Below are 16,768 nucleotides of genomic sequence, written 5' to 3'. Positions count from 1 at the left end.
GCATTTGTTAACTTCTGCACGGATGAAGAAGCAAAATAAAATGTCATATTCAGAATACACAATAAATATTCATCATCTGATCAAATGGTGGTGGATATAGACCTTATACTAACCAAAAGGAAAGTCCTTGGTGGTAACACCTAATCACAATTACTTACGTACTTCCTTCAAGTATATAATAAGGAGCCTGGCTTATATTAAAGAAATAGCCTAGTAATTATTCCTGTAATAGAATATGTTTGTGCTATAACGAGGTGTCACTGCATTCTTGCAACCTAGAAAAAATGTTTCGAATGGATTTCAGCATCAGATTAGTAGGAAGAATGAAGCTTCGAAATACAACAACCTGTAGAGTGGCATTTGCATATGTACAAAGCCTAGGTGAGAAGAGAATGTTCAGAAAACAATAAAAAAAAATACAAGCAAGAGTCTGGCCTTTTTCTCCTTCCGCACAGTCTGGGCTTCTGCTTCCCTCCCGGGTAGGGAGTGGGGGTAGAGAAAGAAGAGGCTGAGCCTGGGGCCCTCAGATTGGACCTTGACCCTGACCCCTACACGCCTGGCTCCGCCCACCTGGCGAAGCATTTCCGGGGCGGTGCCTTTCTTGGCTGTGCGCTCCACGCCAGCTCGCGTCTTCCTCCGCTCGCTCAAAAGACCACCTCCTGTGGGCAGCGTCGGGTCTCTACGCTCATTTCCTTTGTGCGCTACTTGGGGTCCTCAGCCGCCGCCTTCCTCCCCGTGCCCCAGCGGAGTTTCTGGTGGCCTTCTGCTTCCTTTTTGCTGATGCCAGGCAGCTGAACGACAGGTGGCAGGGCTTGTGCTGGCGATGAACTTCCTGCGCTGTGTCACGGCAGCCCTCACCTACTTTGCCATCTCCATCGGACGTGGCTTCCAAAGCAGCCGAGGGGTAGGAATTCTTTGCTGCCATCCTGTTTGCAGTTGACTTCTACCTGATTTCTAACGCAGCTGCTGAATTCCTCCAACAAGGGGACTCCCTGCAGGCGAGACTATAGCAAACCAGGTTCTGACTGGCTGGCTGTAAGGAGAGAGTGGGTCTCAGTGCCCTTAACTTGTACCTCACACCCTTGGAGGTCATGTCTTTCGGTGACGTAACTATTCTGGGTCTAAGACTGTTTTGTAGAAAAACGGTAGACTTGCTGACCAGGTCCAAAAGATCATGGGTACCAAACGATGAAATGACAGTGGCAGGGTAGGTAAGCAGGCCCAACCAAACCCTCTCTTTCCCTGGGGTCCCGCAGCAGGTGAGAGGTCTCCCACTTAGGACAGTGTGCTTCTAGATGCCAGAGCAGGTCTCCTGACCACCTCCTAGGAGGCAAGATGTACCTTCTGTGTTCACCTAAGGACCTATGCTGTGTACGTATCTTCAGTGGGATTTTGTATTTTATATATATAATTTTTTTAATATGAAAGTGGCATTTCCAGTAGCCCAAGAGGCCTTGTAATTGAGCCAGAGTTCGGGACCCATGCTTTGGACATTTTGCAACCTTAGTTCTACTCTTGCATGTGAATCTTGTACACTGAAAAAAGCCATAATGAATTAAACCAGACTGACTACCACAAAAAACAAAAACAAAAAAAACACACTACAAAACAAAAATCCAAGGTGACACATCCACAGCTTTTAGGGATAAATATTCCTTTCTTTTGTTGATTTTTTGTTCTTTGTTTTAAATAGGCAAACTCATTTCTATCTTTTTCTATTTTCATTTTGTTCACTACCCCTAATTTGCATTATTTTTAGTTATAGTATAATCCTAGGAGTTTTATCTTACTATAGTTTGTCTTTTGATTCTTATGACAACCTTGTAGGTATAATTTAAGAAACAGAGGCCTAAAAATGGTTAAAGTGCCAATTAACACAATTCATTAATACTAAAGTCAAAAATTTGAACCTAGGCTTAAAAAAAAGTAAGTCCATTCTTTTGGCAACTGTGTCATTCTTAACACTAAAACCACTTTTAGTTTGTGTAGTTCTTGTTCAGGGAATGCATTTTCTTATGAATATTTCTTTCCACACGTAGGTCAAAAATGTAATGAAAAATATCATGGCTGGATTGCAACAAACCAACAGTGAAAAGATTCTCCTGAGCTGGGTCCGACAATCAACTCGTAATTATCCACAGGTTAATGTCATTAACTTCACCACCAGCTGGTCTGATGGTCTGGCTTTGAACGCTCTCATCCATAGTCATAGGTAAGGAGACTGCTGAGATATTGAATAATTTTTATAAGTATTAAGAGACTGATGTTTTTTCTTTAATGTGGTTCCATATCATTTCCCACTATGCAACGTGTTAAGTGTGTTGACCATATTGATCTAACCATGTGATGAATAAGACTATTTATCCTATTTTATATGATATATCATTTAGTTGTTGAAATATTAAAATTGCTGAGCATGAATGTGGTTATGGTGGGGGAGAGGAATCAACATATCTGTAATTGGGACTCCGTCAGAAAATCAAGGTTATAGTCTAACCTTGCTAAGAATGTGGTTGGTCTTTCTATACAAATAAAGTGTTAGTATGAGTTTAAACTATAGAGCTAAATATGGTTCAAATTGCCATATGAGTGGCTGTAGTAAAATCAGTTTACCATCATCAGATTAATCATGAGTAAAAGAAACATTTCTCTTGTCTGATACACACTTAGATAGGAAATACCATAAGGCTCTGTATATATTTTTTATATTTCAGGCTTAATAGAAACTCTGGGCATCTTAGTAATCAAGGCAAAGAGCAGACCACAATTAAATCTGTGACTCATTGCTCAGTATATCGAAAGGAACAATTGCTCTGGAATTGCAAAGGAATTTGCTGTAAAGCATGAGAGTTAGTTCTGTGGATCTTCATAAAGAGAGTTCAATGTAATATAGCGAACCAAATGTCCTTAACTCTATTCCATACAATATTATATTTTCTAATATAACAAAATGTTTACATTTTCTTGTGTAAAACAGCCCAGTAAATGCATTAATAACAGTTCAAGAAAAAGTAAATAACATGGTAAACATATAATGTATTCATATGCATTATATGTAATATAGACATATTTTTACAAATATTATATACATATATACATATATATATATATGTATATACACACACACATTTACTGTAAGGAATATCTACTTTGGTTTTCCTGTTATCCCATCTTTTTTATCCAGCCCAATCCCCTTATTAACTGTTTGAAAGGCCCACCGGACTGCATCTTCCCTCATTTTCAATGCAGCTTAGCTTTTCTCTTTTACTGATGAGTCTACCATTTTTGTTTGCCAATCTAGCTTCTAGAAAAGTCCAGATTATAAATTTTATTCACAGTAAAGCTCAGTCCAAGAGCAAACACTCTCTAAATAAGCATCTTCATCAGGTGTCTTCCTCCAGCTGGGTTTAATTAACACCAGCCTGACTGAGTATCCAGGTGATTTGACTCAGCAGCCTTATTTTTTAAAGGAGACAGCCTCTTAGGCAATGGTAACACCTTGGTTTAGTAAGTATGACGCGAAGAAAAATACTCCACAGCTTCAGTACAGCCCAATGGGAAGGGATATAGACATTCATTCTGCATTATAAGTCAGCACTCATTTATGCAGCCACATGCTCCCAGCAAGGGCCTGCACATAGTGATCTTGTACATTTCAGATGAACAGACAAAGCGAGAATCAGGCTCTATGGTCCTTGTTAGCTCTTTATCATTTTCTTTTCAAGTGGAAGACCTCAGTCCTGCAAGCATGTTCACACACTACATTTTTTCATATTCTTTTGGGTTGTCGGAAAAGTCATGACATATTTTGTCTGTTTTTCAAAGGTCATTTATTTATATAAAGAACAAAGATCTATCAATGATATATTGTCCGTTTTGTTCGATAACCTTTTGCCATCTTTCAGTGAGCTTCATAATTCCTCGTTCATAGAAAGACCTGTCTTTATTTGTGAAAAACTGAACAAGGTGCTGATTTACAGCCTCAGCTGAATTGAGCGTTATACCACGCAAGGAGTTCTGAAGAGAGTGAAACAAGTGGAAGTCTGATGGTGCAAGGTCAGGCGAGTATGGTGGGTGTGGCAACATTTTTGACTGGTGATCAAACTTGTGTGTGGTCTCGCATTGTCACGATGGAACACAACTCCTTTACAATTAACAAGCTCTGGACCTTTCTGGATGATGGAATTGTTCAAACTGTCCAATTGCCAACAGTACACATTTAAATTGATTGGTTCCTTGGTAGGAGCTCAAAAAATACAACACCTTTAAAATTCCACCACACTGAGAGCATAACCTCCCTCTGATGAATGTCTGCTTTTGATGTTGTTTGAGATGAATCATCACGTCAGGACCAAGACAGTTTGGCACGCCACATTGTTGTAAACAGTCAACTTCTCATCACCAGTTATCATTCGCTTTAAAAAAGGATCGTTTTCCTCCCGTTTAATGAGCATATTGCAGATGTTTATACGCGTCATCAAATGAACTTTTTTGAGTTCATGCGGAACCCAAATATCGAGCTTGCTTACGTATCCCAGCTTCTTCAGGTGGTCGTGAATGCTTGAATGATGAATGTTCAATGTTTCTGCAATCTCTCATGTCCTGTAACATGGGTTTGACTCGATCAGTGCCTTTATTTTGTCATCATCAACCTTGGTGGGCCTCCCTGACTGAGGAGCGTCGTTGAGATAAAAATCACCAGCATGGAATCATGAACCATCGTTCGCACTGACTTTCTTGTAGAGCATTGTCACCGTAAATTTTATGCAACTTTTCACAAGCTTGACGCGCGTTCTTCCCTTTATGGAAGTAAAAGAAGAAAATATGGCAAAAATGCACAGTTTGGTCTTTCATCTTCAACTTGTTGTAAAATCTCCAGAACTCAACCAAATCACTCAATTTTTTCTTAGAATGAAGCTAGAACTGTCAGCTGTCAAATGACATAGCAACAACTTAGATGCAAATGACTCTAGTACTTCCAAAAATGAACTAGTGCCATCTGTCGCAAACATGCGTCATGACTTTTCCGACAACCCAGTATTTCGTGATTTCTCCATGTATTTGTAAGTACCGTATTTTGCTGTGTATAACTCATTCCCATGTATAATGCACACCCACATTTTTGGCCCAACATTCAGAGCAAAAATCTTTCGTTTTTATTTTTTAATTCAAATTTTTATTTGTTTACATTAGGTACTTTTTTGTATTATAAAGGAATTTTAGCATTTATTCTTTTTAACATATTGTACAAGAAATTTTGTAACATAATTACAAAACACGAGAACAGATACAAGGTACGAGAAATTTGATGCACTGGTAATGAAGTTATGATATTTACACATCATAGAAGGTGAAGAACTCTTCATTGTCGTTGCAAGTTCGTCGTAAGTTCAACAAAACCGATTATCATATCCAAGGGTATTATTTTGCATATGGATATCGTTATTGTTTTTTGAGTTACACTTTTAACTCAGAAGCATAAATAAAAGAATTAAAAACATTTATATAGATACAGAATTAGTACCATCCATGTATAATGTGCATCCTTATTTTTCCCTCACAAATTTGGGCAAAAAAGTGCACATTATACACAGCAAAATACGGTAATACTGTAAACATACCCAGATTGCCCTGCTGCATCTGTCCCTGACCCACTCTTTCTCGTGCAAAATATGTATGTATTCGCTCCTGTCATGTTGAATGAATCATCCATAGCATAACATTGTTACTTTTTTATGCATAACATTGTTACTTTTCAAGAGGTTTCTTACAGTTGATAATGCTCTTTCAGGAATCTATTCCCTCTTTTTTTTTTGGCTTTGACAGGTGTTCGTATTGTTTAAAAAAAATGGTTGAACTTTCTTTTTCAAGGTGATTGCCATTGGTACACTTAGGAATGTCATGAGGTGTTTTCCTTTCAATAATGGAGTGACTAAGCTATCTGGATCAAAGGCATGCCCTTAATATTAGAGCATTAGGGATTGACAAAGAGACTTTGCCAAAGGTTAGGATGTCAGTGGCTTTATAGCTATTCAAGGCTAAATTTTATCTTACTGTGTAGGAAATTAATAGTATTATATTAAAACAAATGTCCACTACTGTGCTGTTAAAAGGAAACCAGGTTCTACTTTTGTGGGGAAAGAAAAACAAATGATATTTGATTAGAAATAGGCTCAAATTATGCCGATAAGTTGCAATAAGTGTCAAGTTGCAATTAAATTTTCTTCCTAATTGCTTATTTTAATTTATTACCATAGAAGTGTCATAGCACGTGGTTTTAAAAATAAGTCAGATGGAGGGGAGGGGCGGGTGGGTAAAGGAAAAAAATAAATAATGTGTTTTCATGACCTCAATCCCATCCCATCCCACTCGGGCTCCCTAGATGTAGTCACAGTCTACAACTTCTTTTATTCATTCTTTCGGATGGTCTTCATAATTACATATTTCCCAATTAGGTGATTTCTGACAGTATATATATTTACTCCTTAATATGAAGCTGGAAACCAATATTAATTTTAGACTGTAATAAAGAATAGAAAGCATTTATTTGAGCAAAAGGAGCTGCAGCAGAGGCGACGCAGATTCAGGTAGGGGAGGTGGCCTTTTGTGGCGAAAATTCCCACCCAGGTTCTCAGTTAGGTCCATTTTATGTAAATGAAGCACCCAAATTGTGCAGATCTGATTGGATAGGGCAGGTGTCATTCTGTTGGTAGAAAGATGGAACCAGGCTTTCACTGCAGTGGTTGACTCAGACGGTGTAAACAAGTGGGGCATAGTGCGGAAGCCCAGAGTTTAGTTCGAGATCCTTCCCTGTACACAGAATACACGAGAGAAATCCCTGTCAGCAAATGGCTGCTAGGTTCTTATTATTTATAAAATCCGGGCCCTTGGTTGACCATGGGGAGTCCATCTCAACAGATAGATTCCCTCTCGAGGTTCACATCAAACTACTCTTTCTTCTCAGGGTCCACAAAGCCCACAAATATTACCTCTCGTCCCCGTCTGTTTCTTAATTAGATTATTATAATCATTTTATTCTTATAATTGTTGCCTGTATTACTTACAGTGATATTAGTGCACCTCTTTTTCATCAACTTTGGACAAGATCTGTTGACTACCTGCTGTGAAGAATGAGGAAATTATCACTTATACCTACTTCCTCCTCTTTTCTCCACCTTCCATTTTGTTACTATATTGTCATTCCTGCATCAAAAGTGTTTGTAACATTTATATCTATTTTGTAAGTGTTGGTGTTCTTGGCTTGAGTCTATAAATTGAAAATTCATTGCTGTTATTTTATAAATATAATTGACCATAGAACAAAGTAATAGAAGTTAATGCTTTTAAGCAATTATTTTGTAGGCACTGTTCTAAATATCACATCTATTTCTCATGACATAGATCCAATGATTAGCCTCATTTCACAAATTAGATAACGGAGGCACAGAGAGGTTATGCGATTTACCTAAGACAATTTGGCTCATATGTGATGAAGCCAGGATTTGAATTTATAGAGGAGTCTGCTTATCTACTAGCCTATGTTGTCTCAGTATGTTGGTTTCCTCGGAAGACTGGTGATCCTTGGTTATACATCCTGATTTATGAATTATAGTCTAGATAACATGGGAAGGTATATGGCTTTCCTCTACAGTAGGTTAGTTTTACAATTCTCTATGCATTGGAAAAATCATAGTTATTTAAAATTTAATTAATGATGAATTTTAACGATTTAAAACCATTAGAGTAATTTGAATGCTGGAAGAGACTTCAATAGCCATTCAGTACAGTTCCTTCTTTTTTAAATGAAAACGCTGAAGCTGAGATAGATTACATGACTTAGATAGCTCCTCACCCAGGTGATTAGTTAATAGCCAAGGTAAAGGTGAAAGGGATGAAGAGTAAAGGATTGGCATTCAGAAGAAATTCTATTCTTGTCTATCATACTCATTTAAGTTTGGTTACTGTACTGTGGGTGAGAAAAAACTAGTTACCCATACTCTCCCACTGAAATATTCATTTTCACTCCCATGATTGAGAAAGATGGGTCAGAGGTTGCATAGGGAAGTTCAAGTTTCCCCAGATAGTCTAAAATTTAATTTCTATTTTTTATAGTCTTTCCACTACTCGAGGCAGCTCTGAATGTATACATATTTTAGGTTCTAAAAGATTGTTAGTTGTTTTGGATAACTTGGAGTACGTAGGAAAGGTTAGATTTCCAAAGACGTGCATCAAATCCTGGTAAATTAATCAGTCTAGGAGTAAGAAAAGAAAAGGAAATGAGAGTCCAATGAGCAATAAAATTGTACCTTCATTTTGAATTAGGTTTTAGGAAAAACAGCTAAGCCCATCCTTGCCACTTCTTCCCTTGCAGATCATGACTTCTTAATTGGGAATCTATGAACAGACCCAGATGTCCTAAAACTCTGTGTAAATTCTATCTAAAGATATGGACAGGGATTTGTTTGGGTAGACATTGCATAGCACTCATCTGATTCTCAAAGGTATTTGCGATCCAAAAAAGGTGAAGAACCACTTAATTAATGATTTCTAGTATCATTGGGATAAATTGTAATTCCTTAACAGCCAATGCCTTTTGCACACCTATCCCTTCCTAACCGTATCTCACACCAGTTGATACTATAAATCTCCCAATGAAGCCAGGCCTGTGAGGTCATGACTGACTGAGCACATTTGGCCTCTTGCTTCCCTAATAATTTTTTTCTTTAGTATCTACTCAACTTAGAATTCATTCTGAAATACTTTTCTTAATCGAAACCTAAACCACCATTTAAGACTCCCTTAAGATTCAAAAAAACTTTCTTGACCTCTTTAGGTTTTAGAAAACTTTGTATCTTATTATTTGTATTTTTCACAGTTAAAATTTGTTTAAATTACAATGTATGCGTTTTTTTCCTTATCAGATTTAAAATCCATATACGATAAGAACTGCCTCTTACACTTTTTGTTATTTTTCTCTATTATTGAGTAAAATGACAATCATGTAGTATGTCCTCATCCGTTCTGTGGTGTAGTCAACAAATATTTATCGAGCCCCTACTGGGTTTCTAGAAGTGAACAAAACTGGCAAGTAAAACATTCTGTATCTTAAATTGCACTGGGGGAGATAGATACATAGGCAAGAATAATGAAAATATATAAAATGTTAAAAGTACAATAGTAAGTGCTAATAAGAAAAATATATAACAGTTAAGCGGGAAAGGAAATGAATACATGTAAGTTTTATTTGCAAGCCTGAAATTTGGGGGGGGGCAGGGAAAGACTCACCAATAGCATGACTTTTGAATAAAGACCCAAAGGATGTGGCAGAGCGAGCCATATTGATGTCTGGGGGAAGAGAATTCCAGGCAGAGGGAACAGCCAGTGCAGGAAACTATCCTATTTGAGGAATGTGAGGAGAGAGGCAACAAATCAAATCAGGGAGTTAATGGGGGAGCAAGACCATGGAGGGCATTGTAGGTCACAGTTAAATCAATGAATTTTACAGACTCAGATACAGAGAACAAACTGATGGCTGCCACATGGAAGGGGGGTTGGGGACTGGGTGAAAAAGGGGAAGGGATTAAGAAGTACAAATTGGTAGTTACAAAATACCCACGGGGATGTAAAGTACAGGGACTATAGTCAATAATATTCTAACAACTGTATGTAGTGCCACGTGGCTGCTAGACCAATCAAGGGGATTACTGCATATATTGTATAAATGCCTAACCACTATGCTGTGCACCTGAAACTAATATAAAATGTTAATGAATATCAACTGTAATAAAAAAATAAAAAGGTTTAAAAAAAAAGAATTTTACTCCCTAGATAGCAGGGATCTGAGAAGAAGGTTATGATGAAACATTTTAGCAGATCACTATGGCTGCTCTGTTAAGAATAGGTTACCAATGGCAAGCATGGGAGTAGGGGAGCAGTTAGAAGGCTAATGCAATAATTCATACAAAATAAAATGACGGGTTTTGATGAAGGTGTTGGCAGCAGGATAGTGAGAAGTGGTCAAATTCTGGATATATATTGGATTGTCGGAAAAGTCATGATGTATTTTTTGTATATTTTTCGTTGCAAAAATGCATGATGCCTTTTCCAATAACCCAATATTTCCAACTAAGTATTGCATGGCAGTGCAAGAGTGATCCAGGTTGATTCCTAGGTTTCTCGTCTGAGCAGTTTGAACTTCTGATTGGTTATTGAGGGAGGGAGAACTGCGAGAGAAGTGGGTTTGGGGAGGTGGGATGAATCTCAGAAGCTCAGTTTTGGACAATTGAGTCTCATGATGACTCTAGGTCAGCGGTTCTCAACCTGTGGGTCGTGACCCCTTTGGGGGTCGAACGACCCTTTCACAGGGGTCGCCTAAGACCATCGGAAAACAAAAAGATATTTACAGTACGATTCATAACAGTAGCAAAATTACAGTTCTAGAGTAGCAACAAAAATAATTTTATGGTTGGGGGTCACCACAACATGAGGAACTGTATTAAGGGGTTGCGACATTAGGAAGGTTGAGAACCGCTGCTGTAAGTGGACATACTGGGTAAGCAGATGAATTTAGAATCTGGAATTCAGGAAAGAGACCTGAACTAGGTTTATCAAATTGGAAGTTACTGACAAATCCACGAGATTGGTTGAGATTAACACATTTTTGTTGCTTGGATAAGGCAGATAAATCCTCCTTTGTTTTCTTTAGGATTTTCAATTAAAATTGGGCCTTATTTAAATGAGAAATATTATTGAGGGGGTAATGAAGAGTAAGACTCAACTCTTAAGGATTATGGGCATGGGTTGTTAATCAAAAATCAGAATTGAGGGGTGACTGGTTAGCTCAGTTGGTTAGAGTGTGGTGCTGATAACACCAAGGTTGCTGGTTCGATCCACACATGGGCCACTATGAGCTGTACCCTCCTTAAAAGAGTCAACTATGCCATTGTAGCATGAAAGCAATGTGTAACCAATGACCATGAGTGTTCCCCAATAAAGTTGAAAAAATATCAGAATTGAAGTGAATTTTATGAAACGTTCTAAATTGTGGTTATATTCGTCTTTATGTGTGTGTTTCAGGCCAGACCTGTTTGATTGGAATAGTGTGGTTTCCCAGCAGTCAGCCACACAAAGACTGGAACATGCATTCAACATCGCCAAACATCAGTTAGGCATAGAGAAACTGCTGGATCCTGAAGGTTGGTACATTTCTGGACTACCACTGCTTTTAGTATAGTTTAATGTTTACTGTCATCGACTTGACATTTTCACAAAGCACAAAGCACAAAGTAGAAACCATGCATGATGTATTTTTTTCATATTTTAGGTCTGTTTAAAATGTTCTGTTTTCTTGCAATATGTTATGAATTGTCCCATGTGACTTGAATTCTCAAAATACCAATATCTAAAACTAAAGTGTAAAACTTTAGGGAAAAAAAATCAGTGCCTTTATAACGTATATGCCTTTATGAATGGGGCATACTACATTTAGAGTACATTGACTCCAAATAATTATAAAAAGTTCATGTTTTGCTTACTCTACCAAGAGATTTGCTGGACTAATGAGCTATAATTAATTAGCCACTCTTGCGAATTTCATTCAAATACTCCATAAAAGGCAACGTGGTTTACTATTTAAATCAAGAAGTCTATTGCTGGCCCTGCGTCTGTTATAATTTGTGACTCTGGGGGAAGTCGTCCATGGGATGGTTATTTATTTTCTGCTTCTTTAGTTGACAGGCAGCACTGTATTTATATTTTTATTATATTACAGTTAAGTAAATTTCATCCTTATCTCTGGTACTTCATAGTCATATCCCCCAGACACATGGATTAGAGGGTTAATGATTCCTGACCTCTGCTTTTTTTCTGGCCGATGAGGCACTTTGTGTGTGTTTGCCGATCTCTTTGAAATTGCAGACTCTATTCTCACTTTCTTGAGGCTTTACCACTCTCTAAAAACAGAAGATGGAGAAGCAGTGTCAGTGGGATGGATACCTGCGATGTGATACAAGCTGATATTTGGAGAGGGTTATATCATTCACCGGTCTCTGGAATATTGACTCAATTCCAAATAAGGAGACCCTCGAGGGGTGGTGATAGGTCCCATCAGGAAAAGCTCAGAGCTAACTCAGAGGAAAGCCTTCGCTGGTGAATTTATCATTAACCAGAATCTGACCATCAGTGCTGCAGACTCTGAAACCTGATTGCCGCCTCTTATTGATAGCCGATCCCTATGGTGGCGGTGGGGGTGGGCGAGTTAACTTGAAACAGGCTCCAAAAATTATATATCAATCAAAATGGAAATTCAGTCATTTGAAATGAGATGTTTAACTACCACAAGAACCAGAACACTCATATCTAATTGACCAATATATCACTCTTGCTAAGCACATGTACTTGGGAAGGAAAATTATAACAGCGCAAATGTGTTTCTGAGGCTGGAATCAGATTAAATTCATTAGAAATGTTTCTTCTCCTTTAGCTAATACATAGCTGAGCACTGATGCCTGTAACCTCTCTTTGTTACTTCAGTAGATGATTAACATCCCTCCTGCCCCCGTTTAGCTCTAAGGAAAACTGTATCAATCAGATTTCCTTGTTTTGCAGGATGGGGGACGGTGACCTCGCTATTGATTTGTACTACTGATTTCCATGTTTTTTTCATACTCCTTTGAGGTAGAGAGAGCAGACGTAATAAAAATATGAACTCCAACTCCTGAGAAGAAGAAGTTCAGTTTATGGATTTGAAGGATAAGCCTGTTAATAGTTGTTTTTCTTTATCATTAAATCCACATGTGATAGTCAGTTCCCCTTATCTGGAATATATGCTGTAGTTATTCTTATGTGTACCCTATCCTTTCATAAAATACTGAGAGTAGGTTTAAAATAGATATTTTTCTCATGAAGCGATAAAATGGCTTTTGATTTCTAAATACTTCTTTGAATCATGAAGTTTGGGTACCTAAATAGGCATCCACATCATAATCAGAAAGTAGTAGGTTGATGAGCCTGTAATCAGAAAAGGGCAATTACATAAATAATGTATTTTATAATATAAAATAGCCTGATATACCCAATTCCATATGTTCTCCTAATTGGAAAGTATATGTTGAATTGCACATCATCTCAACCATAGGAACACCATTATAATATCTCAAACTTGACAATTAAAAGTCAACCAGATATAAGATGAAATCCATGCTGATTAATAGAAATCAAATCACTGGTGATGGTTTCATTTTGCAATGGACTCTTGGATCTGAAAACCCTATTCTCTTAATGGACTCTCTTCCAATTCAAAGAGTGTTCTGTCTCCTAAAATGGTTTATTAAAATTTATTTATTGCCGTCAATAAAGTGAGGATTCAGCATAAATCTTATATTTTTAATATCTACTAGTTTCTGCTAGTATGTTAGGGAAATGCCCAAATATGCATTTAAAATTTTTTTCTCAGTATTTTTCAAGCAATGATATCAATGATAATTGGAAAAAAAAATTAACCGAATCATAAGGGTTTTTATTTACTGATTTGTTAGTCATAGAATCTAAGACTTAGAACAATCTCTTCAATGTATCTAATGGGAGATTCATCGACTTTTTTCATGTCTTTATGGTAATTACCTTTGAGAAGTTCATATTTTTATTTATCCAAATATTGATTCTTTAGCTTAGGCATGACAATGTCATCTCTTCTCCAAAGCCATTTTTATTTCATGTCTAGTAGGCCCCTGAGGAGGTTAATGAAACATGTTGCTTTATGTTTGGGAAGATCTTTATTATTAGGGGGTTGAACTTACATTTGGATTAAGAAATACATGCCAAAAAAATCTTTTTAGAACTTTAAACATATGCTTTGTTGATTGGGTTGATTTATAAATTAAAAAGTCATTGAAATATAATTTGGAGGTTTTTATGTATCGCATATATCAACTTTGTTATGCTTTGTTTGGCCTTAACTGGTGCTCTGAGACCTGAGGTTTGGTTTTAAGTGGAATTGCCTTTTACAATGAGTAGCTGTTGTATTAACATAAGCCATTTCAGAAGCTGTTTCTGGTGTGTTTAAATGTTAACATATGCAGAAATAAGTACTACAGGGGTAAAATTATTTAGTAATTTATGCATCTTTATGCTCACAGATAGAAAAGGTTTATCTCCTTCACAATATATCCTATTGTGAATCAGACGATTCACTTTCTATCACGATTTCCCTATCAGACATACATAGTACGTGCATGATTGTTTTCATATACATTGTGTGCTTCCCTAAGTTTCAAACAAATTGGTTTGTTTGCCAGTCCACACAATTTCTGCATTAAGAGAATGCTTTGTCAGCTTTTCCTAGTGAATAACAAAGTGAAGATGTTCTATTTAAAGGAATGAAAAATTGTGCCGGTTCTAGATGACTTTTGCATATCACTGTAGTACGTTGATATGCAGTATGATGTGTAAATGTTCTTACTTATTAGTCAGGGTAACTTAAGAATGAAAAATGAACGATGAGAGTCAAATTTGAGGAACACTCGGGCTTGTGAGAAATATTTGTTCCCTCAAAATGACATTTACAAACCAATTACTTTGGTTTTAATCCACTTCATTTTAACTTCTTGAGGACAGTGACACAGATGCTATTTTCTGCTTGGCTAATCCCTCTATCACTCTTCAGTTGTTTTTAAAGCCTACTTTCCCAAGAATTAGCTCTGCCATTTGGAAAGTTTTACTCCTGCAGTAGTCTCAGCCTAAACTTTGCATGCGTGCAATTTATTAGTCCTTAAAAAAATATTCAAGGACAAGTATATAGCATTTGCCATAACAGAGAAGAATGTCTTTAAGGCCTCTGATATGGGTTTGATTTCAGTTGTTTGAGCAAGTGGTGTTTTCTTTTCTTTCATCTTTGTTCCAAGCATCACATTTTGATACCTTAACAATAAGAAATGTTAGTAGTTTATACTAAGTGAAATGGCAGGAGGAAAACCACGGCAGTTTAGAGGAATGTTGTTAACTTAAATAAGGAGAAACTTTTATGGATATGCACACTCATTTCATATCATTTAGATTGATTTTTTTCCTAGAGCCCACTGTAGAATACCTTTGTTTTCAGAAAATGTAATGAGGATGGAATGTATTGATGGTCCTCATGTGTATAACATTTCAACTGGAAATGATTATTTTAACGATCTCACACTCTTTAAAGCCAAACCCTCTGCAATGTAAAATGGTTTTTTTTTCATGTATTAAAAGACGATTTTAATAGTATGGCCATGACCTTTTTCATAGCAAAGTAACCTGTACAAAATATATATTCCTTTGCACTGTTTTATATTGTTGATTTATATCATTATCTCTGGCAGAGGGTCTTTAGAGATATTACAAGGTGTTGTCTAAACTGAATCCTGGGTTCCTTGGAAGAACAGTTCTTAGTCTATTTATTCTGTTATAGAAAAAAGAGCGCATCATCATCTGCTTTTGCAGGTACAATAATAGCAAAATAATGTTACTGTTTTGTCAGCAGGAGACCACTTTTTCCATGTTTCTTTTTTTAAGAAACATTAAAATGTGATCATTAAAACCAAATTATATAATTTAATAGTGTTAAATGTAATAATAATGAAAATATTTCTTTAATTTTGAACTTCAGTAGATTGTAGTTGAAATGAACAAGTTAGAGATGGCATTATTGTATTCGCGAAGGAGTGGGATCCACTAGTAGATTTAGCATTGCCATCTCATTTGCTTCATGTACATTCAGCACCACCTTTTAGCAAAGGAATTTGGGAAACACCATTTTAAACAATTTAAATATATACTTTTATTACCATTGGTTAAAACAGCCTAGCACCAATACATAATGAAGTTTTAGAAGAAGTGATGGCCACAGAAAAAGTCGAGAACCATATGATTTCACTGATAATGTGGGATATAAAATTGAAAGCAACAAGGGAACAAGACAAATGAAGAAACAAAAACCCATAGACACAACAGTTTAGTGGTTGCCAGAGGGTAAGGGGGACGGGGGGAGATGGTAGAAGAGAGTAAAAGGGATCAAATATATGGTGTTGGAAGGAGAACTGACTCTGGGTGGTGAACACACAATGTGATATATAGATGATGTATCACAGAATTGTACAATTGAAACCTATGTAACTTTGCTAACCATTGTCACCCCAATAAACTTTAATTAAAAAACAAAAAACAAACTGATGGCCAGTGTAGAAGTCCCGAGAAATGCAATTAATATACTCCTAGCCTGCATATCATTAGAGTAAGTTCAGTGTCCTTGACTATTTTTAGGTTTTATCCTGAACCTTACTGTTTTTACACTTCCCCTTTCCATGGGCAGACACGTTGCATAACTAGACTATCCACTGCCACTTTAATATACTTTAATGCATTTGAGTTAAAGATGACTTTGACTTTAATAAATCCTCAGCTTTATCATTGCTATTATAGAAAAAAATCTTTAAGGGACAATGAGGCAGTACTTTGTACATGAAAGTAATATATAGCAAGTTAAATGAAAAATATCTACATGAGTAAAAGGTTACCCATAATAGTATATAAATATTAACATAAAAATGAGAATAAAGATATATTAATATTGTGATACAGACGATTATATTAACACTAAGATATTACTGTTGCATTTTTCTGTTTCCCAATTGAGAACTTCTAAATTGCTTGTCACAACAGAAATATTTGAAAAGTATGTTAATATACTCCCTAGTAATCTGAAAAGCTAATCAAGGCATGAGAGAGAGAGAGAGAGAGAGAG

The 16,768-nt window shown here is 36.7% G+C and overlaps 1 protein-coding gene across 1 annotated transcript in view; it reads left to right on the top strand.

Moving 5' to 3' along the window:
* LOC109388440 (dystrophin) overlaps window positions 1–16,768 on the top strand; it is a 1,592,311-nt gene that overhangs the window by 547,711 nt on the left and 1,027,832 nt on the right. The window contains exons 6-7 of the mRNA XM_019653146.1: window positions 2,040–2,212; window positions 11,077–11,195. Of these exons, the coding sequence (XP_019508691.1) occupies window positions 2,040–2,212; window positions 11,077–11,195 (292 nt within the window). The remainder of the gene's footprint in view (window positions 1–2,039; window positions 2,213–11,076; window positions 11,196–16,768) is intronic.

Source organism: Hipposideros armiger, unplaced genomic scaffold, assembly GCF_001890085.2.
Source record: "Hipposideros armiger isolate ML-2016 unplaced genomic scaffold, ASM189008v1 scaffold_197, whole genome shotgun sequence".
NCBI lineage: Eukaryota > Metazoa > Chordata > Mammalia > Chiroptera > Hipposideridae > Hipposideros > Hipposideros armiger.
This window is presented reverse-complemented; position numbering and strand designations above follow the sequence as displayed.